We start from the raw sequence: 20,213 nt of genomic DNA on the forward strand, positions 1-20,213 counted from the left end.
TCAGAGCCATCTTTATTTTCATCTTTGGAATCATCTGCTGGAAGGTCCCATGCATCTTTAATTGACTTCAAACGAAGAATAGCAGAAGAGTCACAGCAGCATACTCTCCGATGGGAAGAGCTGAAAAGGTCCCATGCATCTTTAATTGACTTCGAACTTTTTATAAGTTTAAAGTGCTGAATGCAACACTGACCCATTATCTAATAGATACTCCTTCAAATGAAATCTTCTACATTTTTTTTTATTATTGAATCTCTCCTCTTATGGTCTATATTCTCACTTTTCATTATGTTTCTCTCACATCCTTTCTTTCTAATAAAAAAAAATTACACCCACTATTCCCTATTTTATAAATTTTTAATTCCTCAACAAATTTCACTTGCATATTATTTTAATACATTTAATTGAACCTCCTAAAACTTCATGCTCGTCTAAGTGTTGCACTTAAAAAACAAAAATTAAAAATAGGTATTTGCGAAGTCAGTTGACTGTCCGAGTGTCAGCTAAATGTTAACTGCATCCTAAACACTACAGATTACTTGGATAAATATCTATATCCATGAGTTTCTGGATCATGATAGACACAAATGGCAATTTTGTAAGATACAATAATAAATCAGATGAGCTGATAAGAGTTAAGCTAACAATTTTAACAATGACCAAATCAGCCGCGTGAAAGGAAAATAAAAGAGTTATGCCAAATAGTACAAAGAAACATAGAATTCAGAGGTAATCTTTCCAAGTTGCAAATGGGCTGGAACAGAGGTCTCCACCTTGACCTTGACATGTGTTAGCTGAAGCCCGAAAATTCTCTCTCTAATAGAATGGAATGGACTGGGAACCCATACAAGATGGTGGATTTAGAATCTTATGGGATGAGTTAGTTATGAGATTTTAGGGGGTTGGAATGGAGTTAAATAGTAATATTATGAAATTCCAGAATGAACATTCAAATCGAGTTGACACCATTCCAACCCATTCCAAAAACCCTAACCAAACACCCCCTAAGTTCTCCAACCAAACACCACTGACCTCCATTAACAACACCCAGCCACCAGACCAGCCCCATTTCCTTTCCTCCATTAACACCTAAGTGGGAAGAGGGAGAGAGAGAGTGTGTGTGTTGAGGATGATAGGATTTGAGAGAGAGAGAGAGTGTTGAGGATGATAGGATTTCTTGTCGCTTTTGTTCTAGTTTTCACGCCTTCCTAGTTCCTATTGCTACTATATTAGGCCTCTTTTCTTCATCAATCATTTTTTCAAAAATTAATTAATTTAATTAAATTCACAAATTTAGCTGCTCCAATTCTTTTTCTGCTTTCTTAATTGTCTTTTGTTGTAGTTAACGGGAAATTGAAGGCTTTAAATCTTTTAAGGAAAATTGTAAACTAATAATCCCACCTTTAGGTGGTCTTCCACAAACAATCCCACCTTTCTAAAATCCAGAAACAATCCCACTATTTCCCCTATCTTCCATTAACGATCCTTCACCTGTTGAAACCGGTTAAAAAATTAGATTGCTTAGAACAACCGGTTTCTTCTAATTTAATTTCCATCCGTTAAAAAGCTTATACACCATTAATGCCTTCTCCCCTGTTCTTCTCTGAGAATTTTATAAATTGCCCCCCCCCCATCAATTAATTTTTTCATCTTTCTTCATCTCATCTCTTCTCTTGTACTCAAAGCTTTCTTTAATTTTTTTTTTCCAGTTCGCTATCAATGGCAAGTCATAATTCAATTGGCTCCTCTTCAAGGTCGAGGTCGAAGCAAACCTCGTCTTCTCAGGTGGTTTGCTACCACAATGAAATTGCACCACTGAGGACAGTGCACTACGATGGTCCAACAAAGGGGAAGCGGTTTTTTGGGTGCTCATACTGGCCTGTAAGTATTTGCGCACCAAATTGTTGTTTTTTTTTTTAATTTGCTTTGTTATTGCTGTAATAGCCTAATTTGGGTGATTTGTAGGAGCAGAGGACTTGTGGCTTTTTCAAGTGGGCTGATGAGGTGGATGATGTTTGTGATCTGCAGCATTTGGTTATGGAGAAGGAGACCAGAATCTGTGAGCTTGAGTATGAAATGGACATGATGAAGGATAAAGTGAAGAGGCTCAAGGCAAAGAAAGAGAAGCTGGTTGAAGAGGTGGAGGAAATGGGCATTGCAACGACTGAAACAATGTTTGAACTCAAGGAAAACAACACTGACAAAAGGCTAATGCTTACTCTGGTCTTCTCTTGGGCATTTTTCACCCTTGTGCTGTTGATGAAATAGGGTGTGTTGATGATGGGGTGAAGGTAGTTTTTTGGGGTTGCTGTGAAGGTGTAGTATAAGTGGGTTGTGGGTTGGTTGGGACATCTGTATTTTGGGTAGTTTTCAGATGTGAAAGTGTTTGGTTTTTTTGCTTAATTTGGCATGCTAGGATGGTATTCAGTAGGCTAGGCTTGACTTAAAGAAGGAAGTAAAGCTTGACTGTAGTGTAGGTGCTGACCTTCACTGACTTTTGTAACCATGGCAATTTCAATGAATATATGACTTATGTTGCTTGGTTAAATTGTTGTTGCTGAAATTCTTGCAATTTAATTGTTGTTGCAGCCACTGTTTTAAACACTTTAATACAACATATATACTATGAAAAAAATTGCACAAACAGAGAGCATATATAGCATAACATGAAATTCTTCAAAATACAAGACAAACTCTGTTCAAATGAAGATACATAAACATAGGTTTGAATTGCATAAACTTAGGAATGTCATTGATCTTAACTAACTAATATATCCTTATTACATGTTGTTCTAATTTGAGGAACCCTGACTGAAGTTGTAGGAGAAAGTAGTGGTGTATGCTGAAACATCTTGAGGTTCTGCACTTCCTGGTGGCTGCATTGAAAAAAAAAAAGGAGTTAGTTTTGTTTCCACATAAATAGGCTTTGTAATAAAATAGGCAATAAGTTACTGTCATACAGTAGTGAATGTAGAGCCATCTGATGTCAAATAAACACCAAAACCTTGGGGGACCTGATTTCTTCCTCTACCTCTTCCATCCCTTGATCCTCTACCACCCCTTGTTCCTCTACCATCTCTGTTACCTCCTGTTGTTGTGGTAACACCTCTTCCCATACTGCCTGAAGCTTCCCCTCCCCTACCAGTTCTTCCACCCTTACTAGTTGGAGCATCCCTTCCCCTAGCTCTGCCAGTTCCCCTTCCAGCTGAGTTGTCTCCCCTGCTGATCACTCTACCTCCCCTTCCTATTCTTGAAGGTTCAGCTGTTGCTGTTAGATGAGTAGAAGAGCATGGGTGCATAGGTTGGGAAGTTGTAGCCTCTTTCCTTGGCCTACCCCTTGCTCTCTTTGCTGGAGGCTCATCTGGGGTTTGTGGGGCTTGTGGCAGAGTAGTTCCTCTGTTAGGGCACCTTCTCTTATTATGGCCCTTTTGTTGACACACAGAGCATGTCATTTCCATGCCATGTTTGGTCAACTTTCCTGGCTTTTTAGGGTCCTCAAATGGATCCTTTCTTCTATTCTTCCTTGGCCTTCCTGGTCCTACTTTGATGGGGGGTGGATCCATACTCAACTCTGATTGAGGCCAATGCCTTTCACCTTCAATTGGAGGGATTGAATTCCCATATGCTTTCAAGTACATCTCCTTCTTATAACACTCATCAACATAATCTTCTGCCTTCTTATGACAGAAAAAAATTGCAGCCACTGCATGGCAACATGGGATCCCACACATGTTCCATTTTCTGCATGTGCAAGTTATTTTTTCTAGGTCCACAGACATAGTATCCAAGATATGGCTCACTTGAAACACACTCTGTGAAGAAGGAATGACCTCACAATTAGCAGCTTCCTCTTTCTCTGATTCTAACTTCTTCTAAATCCTTGGACATAAAACACTCTTCCATTTTTCCATTTCCTTCCTCTTAATCACCAACCTCCTCATTACAGATGCCCTTATATCCTCCAACATATAAAGCAAATGTTTTTCCCTAGCATTAATGATATACCCATTAAATGTCTCAGCCATGTTAGATGTGATGGCATCTGCCTTCACATCAGTTTTCAAAAATGCCCTGCAGAAGACATTTGGGTTGTAACTTTTGAAGCCTGCAGCAGCTGCAGCACTAGTTGTCTCCAGCTTATTAAGTGCATCTCTATAGTCAGCTTCACTATATGACTTTGCACAGCTCCAAAACATCAATTTCATTTCATCACCTCTGAAATTCTTGTGCCAATTTGAAAAAATATGTCTTGCACAATGTCTGTGCTCAGCTTGAGGGAGTGTCACACTAACCCCTCTTAGAATGGCCTAGTAAAGCAATATGTATTAATGAATTCAGCAAAAAAAACCAACATAACCAAATATATGTATTAATGAATTCAGGAAAAAAAAAAAAAAACCAAAAACAGTTGAAGTTTATACTTGATGCTCATCTGACACAATCACTGTTCTAGAACCATCACCAAGCTGAAGGCTTTTGCTGAGGTTATTCAGAAACCACTCCCAGGAAGTATTATCTTTACCCTCCACCACTGCCCAAGCAATTGGGTACATCTGATCATTCCCATCTCTGCCTACAGCAGACATCAACTGTCCCCCTAGGAATGTCTTCAAAAAGCAAGCATCAACACATATAATTTTTCTGCAACCCTCCATCCAACCTTTTTGCAATCCCTCAAAACAGACATACAACCTCTGAAAAATCTGTGGTGGCTTATTCTTGTCCATGTATGTGACTAAGTCCAACTGTGTGTTTGGACTGGACCTTTTCAAGGCTTCAAGATACCTGCCAACCTTCCCATAATGCTCTCTCATGGAGCCATGAAGCTTTTTGTGAGCATGCCACTTTACCTTGTAAGCAAACTCTTTCCTAATGATAACCCTGTAAGCTCTCCTGACTGTTTCAATGATCTCTTTAGCTGGCCAATGAGGCCTAGCCTTAAACACATCAAGTAGTTGTTCTGCCAACCATGACCCTTTTAGCTGCTTGTTTTTCTCCATAGTTCTGATGCAACTATGGTTTGACACTACTGTTTTAACTACAAAGGAACCTCTCCAGGAGTCCCAAGAGGCATACAACCTAAAAGGAAACCCTTCACTGCACCTCACACCAATTCTTTGTTGCCTACTTTTATTTGCTGTCACAATAGTTAGATTTCTACCTTGAAAAATTGCAAACTTAGCAACAGCTTGCTTGAAGTCCTCCCTAGTTGCAAATCTATGCCCAACTTTCCACTGAAACTGAGTAAAGTCAGTCTCAAGCCCTACAAGCAGACCTCTCCTGCTCTTTCTTTCCCCAATTGTCTCCTCTTCATCACTTCCCCTAGGTGTGTGAATTTCTTCATCAGATTCTTCATATTCAGAGTTGTAACCAGCCTGTTTTCCACCCTCCCCAGCTTGTTTACTAGTCTCCCCAACCTGTATACTACTCTCACCCCCTTTGTTCCCCTCCTGTTGTGCAGCTAAATTACCCTTAGCAGCTTGAACTTGTAGTGATTGTGCCAATTCTACTACACTACAATTGAAACCTTTCACTTTTTCCCTTGCCTCCCTTTTCTCATCATCACTACTATCAGCATCAAAATCCTCTGGCTCCTTCAACTCTTCAATGTCACTAACATCATCATCTTCCCCATCTAAATCATAGTTAGCTTGATAAATCTCATAATCACCTAGCCAATCCTCTTCCTCATACTCATTTCTGAGATTAACCTCATCCTCATACTCATCTGCATCAGACTCACCCTCCAAATCATCTTCTAACACATAATCTCTATCATCATCATCTTCATCACTTCCTAAACCATGCAGTAACTCATCTATGGCAATGGGGCTATTAGGTCTGTCTTCCTCCCAATCATAGTCCCCTGACACTTCACATCTAATGAATTCAGAATGAGGCTCTAATGTGTTTTCTGTTTGAGTTGGGGTTGCTGTTGTTTGACTAGGGTTTTCTGGTAATGAAATGGAGGTACTAGATCTAGGAAATGGTTGAAGTTGTTTGTTTGTTGTTAGAGTGGGGACCACTTCTACTGCTTTGCCTTTAGACTTTTCCAACACATGCAGCTTCTCTGAAGCTGCACTAGATGCCTGACTCAAAATGCCAGCTCTCTTAGGTATCAATTTTTTGGGCCTATTGGGCTCATGTTCTGTGGCAACAATGGCTGAAGTGGGCTGGGTTGTGGTATTGGATCCAGTCTGGGATTGTTTAACAAATTCAGGCTGAACATCATCAACAACTACATACAAGTCTACTGTTCTGTTCTCCACCATTACCCTACCCAATTCTCTGAATTCATCATCAGTAAATGCAGACTTTAACCCACCCCTTAAGTCAAGTGCAGGATTTAAGTAATAAAGTTTGAAATTTCCAGAATAATTACCACATTTAGCAACTAATTCCTTCATATAAAACCAACACAACTCATCAACATCAACATCAAAAGTTCTGAACTTCCCTCCCAAATAAACCCAGTAACCATTACTGTCAAATTTAAACTTCCCACCATGATATATTTTCAAACATGCAAGACCCATTACAATACGCAAACAGTCTCAATAACTACTTAAATTAATCTTCACTATGTTAATCGAAGCTATCTTCGTTTAATTGCTTTAATTCGCAAATTTAAGAAAGCTAGGGTTTGTCGAAAATTTACCTCTAATTAGCCCACCTTGAATTGTTGTGCTAAGGACCTTAATTTCCTTCAATCAATGAACAATTGCAGTCCTTTCGATGAAGATAAGTTTCTGAAAGTTAATTTTTTTTTTAATTGTTACTTTGTTTCATAAAAATGGCGAAACTTATGTTTTTTTTGGGGGAAAACCGTTGGAGAAGAAAGACTTTAGGGAGGGAAATAGAATAGGTTCACCGGTTTAAGGGGTAACCTGTAAAAAGGATCGTTAATGGAAGATAGGGGGAATAGGTGGGATTGTTTCTGGATTTTAGAAAGGTGGGATTGTTTGTGGAAGACCACCTAAAGGTGGGATTATTAGTTTACAATTTGCCATCTTTTAAATTGATTAAGAAAAAAATGGGCAAAAAGGTGTACTGTGCTGGGCTAAAAAGGGTCTTACTAACAAATGTATGGTGATGGTGGTTGATGTTGTAAAGTGGTGTGAGTAGGGAGAAAGTTGAGGATTGTAGGGCCATATAAGTAATTTATTAGGTAAACCACAATTTGCATTTTAGTGATAAATGGATTAGGTCTTAATAAGTGAATAATAAATGAATTAGGGTCATTTTGTAAATTGTTTTTTTTTTTTTTAACAAAAGGGGCTAGCAATCAAGCATAGCAATTTTTAGAGGCGACATGAGAATTTCCCAATAAAAAAATAGAAAAGGTGGTTTCATGAGCCTGACACCCTGACACATAGTGCAATCATAAGTTAGGCCAACAATTACAAACATGATTCCTCAAATGTGAGGTAAACACTTACTTGTCTGAAATTGAGCCGGTACAGACTGAAATACTCGTCCTATTATCACAGAGAGGATGGTCATTAGTCCAAGGGCACCCATTGATCCTAACAGAACCTGTTTCATGAAAAAAAGATTGTAACATAGGATTTCCATCAGTGGAAATACACTCAATTTTGCACTGGTGATCATCCTCTCTCTAGAAAATGCTTTAACAGTTAATCATGTCGCAGAAAAAGGACTTGTGAAAGAAAAGGCTATACTCAACACTGACATATGGTAGCTCTACAGAATGGCGACCCAAAAGATCAAGGGGAACAAAACTCAAGATACCTGGCAGACAGAAGTTAGTTAACATAACTTCTTGAACCTTCGAATAGAGGGATATTCACTGTAATAGATCTGGAGAAACTAGTGAGTAGTGACACTATAAACGCTAGCAAAACAACAATTTACTCAATTTCTTTTGACAATCTTGGTTGAAGGCTCTTTATTAATTTCCGGATAAGTAAACATGCACAAGCAACAGAGAGAGAAACAAGGTTCTAGTAATATATCTTATGCTTCTTTAGTTCATCAATCCATGTTATCATAAACCTTGGCACGGCCTAGTCAGATAAGCTTACTCTTTTCCTTTATCAGTTTCTCAAGCTTCACCAATTTTCTACATTACTTGTGGTTGTAAGGGCCAACTCATCATTGATAGATTTATGAAAAGTTAGACTAGTTCACTGCATTTTTTAATTATAAGATGTTCCCTTCAATCTGTCTTTTTTAACCCTATATGCTAGATTAGGGAGTATACCATCAAATGTCCTTAATAGATAAAAAGATGGTCTTTACATTGGGCACAGAATTCTTTGGTGTCATGCAAATCTCAGGAAAGATCCTCTTTGACAAATTCAACCCTAATTGAAAACAATAGACCCTCCACTCTGCTCTTCATGATACTTGGCAAAGCATATCCTTATTACAAATATTCAATATTTCATGCCTGAATATTGATAATCAATTTTCAACACGCAGAAAACAGGTAAAACTAGCTGGCATCCTCTTGATTATCCTGAGAAAAAAGCACATTAGAAACTATGCCTAAATTATGCTGCTTATACACAGAGGAAACAGGAAACTTCTTTGTAGAATGGCTAAAAAGTGCCACCTACACACAGTAATTCTAAGAAGGTTATCATTTAAAATTCAAATTTTATTAGAGCTCACTGGTAACAGATCTCAACTTTCTAATCTTCCATGAATATTTTTCATTAAGTTGGTAGGCCATCCACCTTCTGATGAGATTGAGCATCAATATTAAGTTGGTAGAATACATGAAAGCATCAGACCTTAGGATGAGAGTATGAGAGAGAGAGAGAGAGAGAGAGAGAGAGAGAGAATCATACCAGTCCTTTTTTATACTGCATGGCCAGGAGAGCAGCAATAAAAAATGTCTGTTCCACAAACGCAAAGCAACTTATCAACATTTCCATTTCACAAAATAACATTCCAGAGGCAGTCTAAAGGTATATAAAATGGAAATATAACATTTGTCCTTTAAAAAAAATAAAATAAAATAAAAATCTGAAAATTGCACGAGTTATTTGATCTCAGGCCTATTACAGGTAAACATTATACTGAACATTGACACTGCATTATGTAAAGACCTTCCATAAAAAAATATGCATTTTATGAGGACAATAACTTGATTAAAAGGCTCATTTTTGTTCACTTTAACAGCCTGTAATCCTGCCTATGGATAAGTTATAATCGCGATTGAAATCATAGAATCTTTACGATTTTTGTATGGCCATGAGGTCCTACTTGAAAGCCAAACAAAAGCTCAAACATAATTGTAATAAATATCACATCTACTAATATAGCAGCACAGTAATGCTGGTTAGTTCATATGGAAAAATATTTATCCAGATGTTTCCAAGAAAAAAAAAATCTTGGCTTCAACATTATTTTCAAATATAGGTTAGCAAAGTAACTAGCCATCTGTAATTAACATTATATACTCAAATCAAAAGAATATGTGATCAAGGAATGTGATATGCTCCTGGTGATTATTCTAATTCAAATCACGGACTCAAATGACACTGCAGACCGATACAATTTCAAAAGAACGGATAAAAGCTTTGTTACAAAATGTATACCTTGTCCCCAATTTCTGAGACAAACATTAATGTGAATGCAGCAGTAAATCCGGTCTTTGTAATTGCAGCCAATATTTATGAAGGCCCTCCTTTGACAAACATTACAAGGGAAAATGCCAGAGCACACCCACCTAGAACCATAGCTATAGAGAGAGGATAAGGGATTCGGCTAGGACGCTTGTCACTGCCAAACAATCGAAAATTGAACATAAATTGATGTCATCCTAATACACATTGCAACAGATCATACACGATTAAGATATGACATATTCTGCATGAAAGGCTAATCAGAAGTCAAAAGGTGAACAATGAAAAGGTTGTCACATCGAAGTACAGGAGCAGGAATCACAAACATGTTATTCTGATTGTCAGACACATCACAGCACATTTTCAGATACAGCCACATGAGACATTATCTTATAGGATACTAAAGAGATGGCAAAATTCATACAACAATCATGAAACACCTTCATGCGTGGAATAAGGCTACCCTTACCAAAATCCATTTGGCATTAGCTGACAGAAAGGACAAACTTTGGGTCAAATGAATTCACATATATTATGTCAAGGATAGGGATGTCTCCACTATGCCTATTCCACACTTCATGGCTTGTGAGGAAAATTTGGATATGTAGACTACATTGATAAGGTTGGTGGGTGGAATGCAGTTAACAGTTAAAGTGGCTTCTCATTCAAAATTTCAAACTTATGTAACAAAAGCTTCAAGAACCATACGAAAAGGTGGTGTGGATAAGGGTGATCTGTAATATTAAAGCTTGTCATAAAATTGTATTCACTTTGTGGATGACTATTTTGCATATAATACACACTAAAGGCAGAATCACAAGTTGGGGCATTCAATGTGTGCAAAGCCGAAGTTAAATGATCAGGCTCCACAGAGCTTTGACATTAGTTCTTCTCTTGCTCTTTGTCAGCTCATCAGCTGAAGTCTAGAAATATGTGCTCAATGTGTTGCAGCTGAGAAGGCAGATTGTAATGAATCACCATACGGCCCAACCCGTCAAAGTGTACACCCGTAGGCCCAAGGTTGAAAAACCGTAGGTCAACAGTCAAGAAGCGGCAACAGATGAAGGGACAGCAGAAGCAAAGAAAAGGAAAACAAGCAACAGCCTTAACAATGTCTAAAAATGGCTTTGCCATTTTAGCTAAGGAGTCACATGTATCCATCTTTAGTCTTAGATGTCTTGATTATAAATAGGGTAGTAAACTTAGTAGTTAGATTATCCAGAAATTAAGTGAGTTCAGTGAGTTCTTCATGAGAGTAGTAGCCTCAAGCTACCTTGAGATTTATAGCCTAAAGCTATAGTTATCCTACTTAGTTTGTATTCTAAAATCATTAGCAATTAATTACTCAAGCTTTAAGCCTTAAATTACTGTTCTTAGTGTTAATCTTGAAGTGGGAAATCTGGTTTATAACACAGATGAAGTCTTTCAGAGAAAAAGTGCAGAATGAAAATAAGATTGCCAGGAAAATGAGTGCAAAGGCATTTGGATCTGGAGGAATGCTATAATTATTTATAGAGTAAAAATACTCCTGCATAGAGATATAAGGAAGTCATTGTTGGAGTCTACTGATAGTGATAGATGCAATTAGCTTAGTTTTTTTATTGCTTTATAGGAGTACAGTTTTTAGAAACCATGTAGACTATATAGGCTAGATCGAATAGGACCGGACCAGGACCAGGACCAGGACCAAGCCACCAAAGTAAATGGGACAGCAATGTAGTGCCCTTAGCCTATATTATTATGGTGGACTGCAAGTTGGTGCGCAATATTAATTTTTTAAGGGTTAGTACCGTTAGTTGTTCAGTAAACATAACTACCAAAAATGGCCAATTCCTCACTCTTAACATTTTGAGGCTCATGCCTCCTAAAAAAGTAATGCCGGTAAACCATTGCCAAACCTTAGGGATAAAGTGGTGGATTAGAGTGGCATTTAGAAGTTGGAAGGAATCACAGTTCTCCTGACCGGTGAGAGCCCTCCAAAGACTTACGACGATATATTTGGGTGGCAAATTGTGAATACAATTAATGCTTAGGCCGAAAGTTCGAGCGAACTCATTCAAACTCATCAATAACTCTATTTATTAATCTATAGTACAAGGTGATATCACCCCCTCTAGATTTCACAACACTTAAAGAGCTCAAAAATTCACAAGTAATTTGGGAAAAAGTGTAATAAGACAAACTAAATATTTGACTTGACACATTAAAACAACATTTTAACCTCATTATCAATTTCCATATGATTTAAAGAATTTCTATATATGAAATGAGTAGGAATTAGTTGACGAATAGGAAAAAAAAATTCCCCCTGTAAATGAATGTAGAACTTTCAACTTTAAACTCCCATCTTTTTTTATTGTTATTAAAAAGCTTTTTACTTTTTATTATAAATCAGTTTTTTTCTATATATTTAATATTACCTCTTTTTTTTTAGTTGACACTAGGGGTGGGACTTCGGTCTGGCAGTTCGGTTTGACCTCAGTTTGAAACGGTTTCGGTTTGAAACGTTTCGGGTTAAAACGGTTTCATTTAGACGGCGGGTCGGTTCAATTCGGTTTTGATTAGTCACAGGTCGGTTCGGTTTCGGTTTATTTTTGTACGATTTAAATTCGGTTCGGGTCATAAACGGTTCGGTTTATAAACAGTTCGGGTCATAATCAGATCGGTTAGAAATGGGTCGCTTCAGGGGCGGATTTACTCGGGTCAATGCCGGTTCGGTTTTTAAACGGTTCGGTTAATAATCGGGTCGGTTTGAAACAGGTCGGTTCAGGGGCGGGTTTACCCGGGTCAATGCCCGTTCGGTTTATAAACGGTTCGGGTCATGATCTGACCGGTTTGAAACAGATCGGTTCAGGGGCGGTTTTACCGGGTCAACGTCGGTCCGGGTTCATATAGGTTCGGGTCATGAACGGATTATTTTGAAATGGGTCGGTTCAGGGGCGGGTTTACCCGGGTTAATGCTAGTTCGATTCATATCGGTTCGGTTTATACTCGGTTTGGTGCTAAAATCGTTCGGGTTAGTTTGGTAATTAGTTAAATAGGATCGGGTTGAAATCGAGTTCTAAAAAGTGGTTTTGACCAGTTAGCGCGCTTTGTTTTATATCAAGTTGGGACTAGTATTTCCATTTCATTAGCGGGTCGGCATAGGTTGGTGAAAAAAATAATGGATCGAGTAGAAATTGGGTTTTAAGAGATTTTTGACCGGTTAGCTATTTTCGTTTTATATAAAGTTGGGACTTCGTCACTTTATTTTCAGACATCGGATTATATACAATTACACAAATCTTCATTTATTCAATTATTCTATATCATGTTAATATGTTATGTTTCAAGTTTGGTTATACTCTTGTTGTTGTTTATTCGATATTATCATATTAGTCTATTACAAATTTATAATGTATTAATGTATTATTGTTTCATTATTAAATATATATTATTAGGTTATCAGCTTCTTGTTGGATTGTTTTAGATATCGCGTCATGACCATGTTTTGATGAATTGCTACTTTGAATACGATAAATCGATTCAGATATCAGATTATATAGAATTACAGAAATTCTCATTCATTCTATATCATGTTAATGTTTATGTTTCAAATTTGGTTATAGTCTTGTTGTTGTTTATTAAATATTAGTCTATTACAAATTTATAAGGTATTAATGTATTATTGTTTCATTATCAAATATTATCAGGCTATCAGCTTCTTGTTTTAATTGTTTTAAAGATCGCGTCATAACCATGATTTGATGAATTGGTACTTTGAATACGATAAATCGATAATTGATATTGTAATAAACTAATAATTTAATGTTACAGAACTATATTTGGATGTTTAATTAAAATCACGATTATTCAATTTCCCATTAGTCTAATAAAGTAATAATTGACAATTGTTTGTAACTATTCCATAATTTTGGTGTTAAAGTTATATTGTTGAATTACTTTGTTGTCTTACCCTCTCTAATCACCTTTTAAGATTACGTGCCTACAAGGCTGCAACATATATATGTTGCAACTTGCAAGTTAAAGAAAACGGGTGGGGAAGTAGAAGTATTCAATTAGATCGATCATCAACTGTTTTAAGTTTTAATAATTAGATACATTTATCGATTATCTATACATACCAATGATAGTATGATACCAATCGTACCATACATTATTATTTATTACATATACTGATATACATATAACTAATATACATTAAATATGTCATATTGAATCAATTCCAATTTCCAAACATTTGTGTTTCTTACAATTTATAAGTTACATAAAGTTAAGAGTAAAGTAGTGTTTTATTAGTATGTAGCTATGAATAAAAAAAAACATACTATCCAAATCCATTATCCCATGATCCGTGTCACCGTCTTATATTAAATATCAGCCATTGATTTGCATGTCATCTAACGGCCTATCATCGCACACATTCCAATTCACGATCCGTGTGTTTTCTTTTCCACCAATCAGATCACTCTTACCATCGTCTCTTTAGTACTCTTTTTGATTTCTCTTTCGTTTTCTTAATCCTCTTCTATAATATTATCAATTTTTTGAAGCCATGGCTGCTAATATGCTCACTGCTCTCTCGTTTTCTCTCTCATCTCCTCTTCCTTCTTCCTTTCTTCTTCTTCCTTCTTCTCCCTTCTTCCGTCTATGTTCTCCTTTCTTCCATCTCGTTTCTCCGTCTCCGTCCACCGGCACCACGCACGACGGTTTTTATGATCAAATTCGACCACGAAACTCTTGATCTAGTTGTTTCATGATCGAATTTGGCCTTTTAAAACCAAATTCGAGGCCAAATTCAGGATTAATATATAAGGTGTTTTCGTTCTTCCTTTTTTTATTTTTTGTTTTTCTTTTTAATTTTTTTTCAAGTTGTGGGCAACGGAGGGGGCCGAGTTAGGGTGGGTGCGGCGGCGGTTAGACTGGGTTCGGGTGGGTGGGGAGGGAGGATTTTTCGAGGGAGGGAGTTTTATGGTGGGTGAGCAATTAGAGTGAGTTGGGGGGTTTCGAGGATGTTGGGTTTCGTGGGGGTGGGTGGGGTGGGGTTACGGTGGGTTTGGGTTTTTTTCGATTTTTTTGTATGGGGTGGGGTGGGGTGTGTTACGGTGACGGTGGTGGGTGTGGTTGGGTTGGGTCTGGTATTTTTTTTTTTTTTTACAGTGACGGTGGTGGGTGGGGTGGGGTGGGGTTTGTTAAGGGGGTGGGGTGGGGTACGTTACGGTGATGGTGGTAGGTGGGGTGGGGTATGGGTCTGGGTTTTTATTATTTACGGTGACGGTGGTGGATGGGGTGGGGTAAGGTTTGGGTCTGGGTTTTTTTATTTACGGTGGGTGGTGGGGTGGGGTGGGGTGGGTTACGGTAATTATGGTGGGTGCGGGGGTGGTGTTAGGGTGGGTCTGGGTTGACGTTGGTGGGGTGGGGGTGGGTTACGGTAACGGTGGTGGGTGGGGGGTAGTGTTAGGGTGGGTCTGGGGTGACGGCGGGGGTGGTGTTAGGGTGGGTTACAGTGGTGGGTGGGTGGAGGGTGGTTGGATTGGGTGGGTGGCCAAATTTTTTCATTTTTTTATTTAATTTATAACTCCTAATTTAGTTATACAAGAATATAATTTTAAATTTATAATAGCAAAAAAATTTAATTTAAATCAATAATTATATGTAAAAAAAATTGTACTGTTAAATTACATTAAACATCAAATATATTTCGTGGAATTCTAACAAATTGTTAAAGGCTGTAAATAGTTCAATTTGAATGGAACGGGTTGTAAACGGTTCGGTTTAAATATTTGGAATCGGATCGGTTTAAACGGGTTGCGGTTTGAAAATAGTTCGGTTTAAACGGTTTAATGGGTTATAACAGTTCGGTTTAAACGGTTAGCGGGTTGTAAATGGTTCGATTTAAACGGTTTTTTCCTACGGTTTAAATGGTTTCGGTTTATAAACGGTTCGGTTTAAACAGTTAGCGGGTTAACATTAATCCGTTCAAACGACTTCGGTTTATAAACGGTTTGGTTTGTTATTGGTTTACGGTTCGTAACGGGTTAACATTAATTGGTTTGGTTCGGTTTCAGTTTGACATTATACGGTTCAGTTCGGTTTTCGGTTTAAAATTAGCGGGTTATAAACGGTTCGGTCCGTGATGGTTCGGTTCGGTAACGGACGGTTTCACGGTTCGGTTTGAAAAGTCCCACCCCTAGTTGACACGTATTTCTTTTTAAGAAGTTTATTTTTAGTTGTCACGTTTTCTTTTTGGGTAAGTTTTATACCTTGTTTTTTTTTTGTACCCCACTTGCTTTATCATTCTCTCCCATTCTATCTCCTCTCCTTAATATGTGTGTTTACATTGAATGCGTCAAATAAATAGAAACGGCGGAAGTACTAAGAAAGCAGTATAATAAATATATAAAAAATTTAAAAAGCGCCTCATATACGAAAGGTGCACATCTACGCCTTTTGCCTAACGGCTAAGCTCTCAGTGCGTCTCGTGCCTTTTAAAACTAAGAATGATTGAGATATACCCTTTAGAATTCAATGACTATGTCCAAAAGGTCTTGTTAAATATCTAATTGTGGTTATCTCGAGCTATCAGAGCCAGTCTTGACCTTTTTGGTGCCATATTTGAGTAATTGAAGGTATTTCTCTATAGGATATTTGAAACTTGTAAACTATGGAGAATGAAGATAAAGTAAAGTGTATTAGACAGTAGATGTAACAAAGATTGAGAATTTGAGAGATTTGAGGAAGGGTGAGAGATTTAAAGTTTGTAGAGTTGAGAAGTTAGGGTTTGGAAAGTAGAGAGAGAAAGTGAAGAATTGGGGAAGAAGGGAAGAGGGGGTTAAACCCATGAATCTTGATTAACCAAAGGGGGGCATGGTGATTTACTTTCCATGTTTTATGGGGAGTTGGAATTCCCATGAATTCCCACTTCCTCCATTTTGTTTTTGTGTGTCAACCAAACAATTATTGAACTAATTAATTTCCATGAATTTTCACTTCCTCCATTTTATGTTGTCAACCAAACAAGGCCTTAGTATTTATCATTCCCTATTCAATTATTGTCTTAGTTTCAATTATTCCAACATCAAAACACTCGATCCCATAAATAATAGGATCAAAAGGACATCGTATGACTCTACTTCCCTCACTACCTTGTTAGTGGATTTTGGGATTATTTTAATTAGGTGATGCCTATCACTCTATCAGTCATACGTGTTTTCAAATAAATTCAACTGTTTATGACATAAAGATTACAAACAACAGTGTACTTTTTATGACATAAAGATTACAAATAAAAGCTTACTTGGTAGCAAGCTTGCAACAATGAAAATAGATACTTACATTTGAGAGGAGCTTTCAGTGGATGAGCTATTTGAAGATATATTCTGACTATTAAACTCCTCTCTTCCATCAAAGTCGCTTGATCCAACACCAACATTTGAGGCTTGGCTTCGTACTGGACTGAAGACTGGTTTGAACTTCCTTGTTTCCTTGTGTTTTACTTCAAAATATAAATAACATTTATTTATCATTTATCATTAGTCAAAATTTAATGTATTTCTTCAAAAATAAAATTTAGTGTAACAATGTGCAAATACCAAAATTTAGAATTCCAGAAAGTAGGTTTGTATTAAAATATGTCAACATATATTGGGGATTCTCAGTAGAAATATATGTTTCTTATAAGAGTCGGTATAGAAAACAAAGGTATGCTACCAATTACACAGTCAAAATGCAAGGATAAACTAAGTCTCACCATTTCAGCAGCGGAAGGAGAAACATAACGTCCTGACAAGAAAAACACAAAATTTCAAGTAAATAGCAGACCATATCAGAAGAGAAAGACACCTATAGGCCATGGTACATGTTTGATCTCTTAATACGTCATCATTCAAACAAGGAATGCAGTTCCACTTGCTTCACCAAGCTCTTTCAGTCAAATATTATCGAATTCTACAAAATTATGGTCCCTTCTTCATTCAATGTGATATTTATACAGAAAAAATATAGATACTAAAGACCAAAGTCAAAACATGTACACCCTTAGTTCACTAAAACTTTACCAATGTTAGCAAAATTGACTGTATAACACTATAATGGCATATAGGAGTATCCCATAACGATATACATATCAACATTAGGACAAATTGATGGTCACACGCAAATAACTCATGCACTTTGAAAGTGAAAATCACCAAATATAACAAACAAATGAACAATATTAACAGCCTTAAATATCTCTTATGTAACGACAGGGCCAACAGACACACAGAAGCTGACAATATAACACTATCCTCCCATCCAATATTCTGTACAAGTATTTTTACACCCTTCTGGACCCTCCGACCACACAACATGTCAAAGACAACTGAACTAATCACAACAAAATAAATGCATATGAGAAGATACAAGAGGTTGGCAAAAGTAGATTACTGTCTTTCACAATTTTAAAACTATGATAGGATTAGTTGTTAAGAGTACCTTCGGTTCTAAATGTTAGTAACACTTCATATGGATACCACAGACCAACGAGAGGTGGAAAGGGAATTTGAGAGGTGGGATATGTGTAACAAGAGTAGGAGAGAAATTGTTGTAAGTGGGGTTTTTGTAAGAAAGAGTAGAGTGGTTGTAGATTAGTTAATGTGAGAAAAGTTTGCCAAAATAGGATAAAAGAAAGTGTACCCAAGAAAAAGAATGGATGAAAATAGAACGTACAACCAACAAAATGTAATATGAATTTATGCATCTTCCAACTTTTATGAGTAACAATGAGACTTTTTGTATAAATCAAACAAAGACGCAATACAGAACACACATTTAACGATATATGGAAATATTAAATCCAAGACACCAACTTTGAGGTGTGCTACATTTATTGATTCTAGCTTGTGCCCATCATCAAATTGGTACCAACTTGCTAAACACATAGTTGACATAAATTACACCACCATCTGACCCATTTGCTAGATAAAAAATTGTTATCCCTTTATTTCTCATTGAAATCCTATTTGGGGTCGGCTAACATAAATCGTCGTAAAGAACTGTCTGATATAGAAAAAGGGACATAACAAGATAATCCGATGAAAGAGTTTGAAAAAAGAAGTGTAAAAGTAAGGGGAAAAAAAAGAGCATCCAAGTAAAAATTCAAAGAGAAGAATTCATAACTAAGGGTTACCGTTGAGAAATTCCTTTTTTTTCTTCAATAGCCTCACCAAATAATCAGATTTTTCATGCTAAAACATTCTCCACCAACCCAACATAATGTAACCCCCTAGTTATTCAAATCATCTATTACAATCTCATAAGCTCAATTAAATAACAAGGTGTAGAACAAGAGCTAATTCCTACTAAAGATTCAAGACGCATAACAAGGGAGAAGTTCAATAAAAATGATTACACTTTTAGCACAAGAAGACTTTTTTGCCTTGGAGAGTTAGCATAAGAATAACCTCAACACCAATTAGAGAAGTATCCTCAAAACAAAAGGCAAAATAGCATCCCAACTGATAGATCAATTAAAGAGCGGGAGAAATGTACATATTGGAAAATAGGGAAAGAGGAGAGACAAATTATATGAGATAGAGGCATGTAGGTAAAGAGGGAATTGAGTGGACAGAAAATAGGACAACTATGGAACCAATCTCCCACCATAGATAAAACTAGACTGAGAGAATATTTATCAGGGACCAAAATTCAACAGAGAGCATATCTATGTACACTGGTCCCAAGTATGCTAATTCGCAAGTGCTCAATCTTCCAGCATTTCAGTTCTGGATTTCAAAAGTGTTAGCCAACTTAGTAATTATTTTTCTAATCACCAAACACCGTTTATATAGCCGTCTTCTAACAAACCTACTACCCCAGCTTGCTAGTAAAGTCTTCTAGTTGGGAATGGAATATACTATTGTCTGCACAGTGTTATATTGACAAACAAGGCCCAAGTATTCTGTATTGTCAAAATCTATTAGTATGCCAAAGCTGATGGAGTGATGGTTTTGTTGAATTAATAGGCAGCAAAAATTCCTAAAGTGTTTATAAAAGGGTAGCTTAAAATTTTTTAGTGGCTCAGCTGCAAGAGGAGAATAGTAGGCAGAATGTTCAAAGGTAGACTGGAAATAATCACTTACAAGTCACAAGAGTCATTTCTGACATTAACATATATACTACTATACTCTGACTTAATTTTTCCCTTAGATATACTTGACCCGGCAACTTTATTACTCGAAGTCTACTAACACCCCTTACAAGTTAAATACTAATATTCACATATGTAGATGCTACGCTTAAATTCCATAGAGCATACAACAAGATGGTAATTTATCTGTGTCCATTTTCTCCACAATATGACAGTTTATCAATCTTAACTTAGTTTCTGAGCAATTTTGTCAATGTTCTAGGCCATAGATATCAAAAATGCTGGATGCTCATAAAGATATCAGTTTCAATTATGCTCATGCATCAAAATAATGACCGAGAACTTGCATAGTCACTTGTGCTACAGAAAAATCAAGGCAAGACAAACTCTTAGACCCCTTTGGTTTGATATAACATGTTTTTCGTGGAAAATGGTTTTCCCTTTTTTTTTCCCCATTTTCCTTTGTTTGGTTTGTGAAGGGTGAAAAT

General features: G+C 36.9%; 1 protein-coding gene across 2 annotated transcripts; it reads right to left on the reverse strand.

The window, feature by feature from the left end:
- Positions 1 to 4,392: 4,392 nt before the first annotated feature.
- On the reverse strand, positions 4,393 to 18,897 carry LOC110692473. Of its 2 annotated transcripts, XM_021869480.1 has the most exons (6): positions 18,072 to 18,897; positions 17,347 to 17,378; positions 16,932 to 17,091; positions 9,570 to 9,753; positions 8,817 to 8,864; positions 4,393 to 7,536 (listed from the first exon to the last, which is right to left on the reverse strand). In XM_021869480.1, the coding sequence occupies exon 6, from the start codon at positions 6,534 to 6,536 to the stop codon at positions 4,416 to 4,418; it is 2,121 nt and encodes a 706-aa protein (XP_021725172.1). In that variant the 5' UTR covers positions 6,537 to 7,536; positions 8,817 to 8,864; positions 9,570 to 9,753; positions 16,932 to 17,091; positions 17,347 to 17,378; positions 18,072 to 18,897; the 3' UTR covers positions 4,393 to 4,415. The 2 variants fall into 2 exon arrangements, with proteins under 2 accessions (XP_021725172.1, XP_021725173.1); XM_021869481.1 differs by having other exon boundaries at positions 17,347 to 18,897.
- Between the last annotated feature and the right edge of the window lie 1,316 nt (positions 18,898 to 20,213).

The sequence above is a fragment of the Chenopodium quinoa genome, unplaced genomic scaffold, assembly GCF_001683475.1.
Source record: "Chenopodium quinoa cultivar QQ74 unplaced genomic scaffold, ASM168347v1, whole genome shotgun sequence".
In the NCBI taxonomy this organism is placed as follows: Eukaryota; Viridiplantae; Streptophyta; class Magnoliopsida; order Caryophyllales; family Amaranthaceae; genus Chenopodium; species Chenopodium quinoa.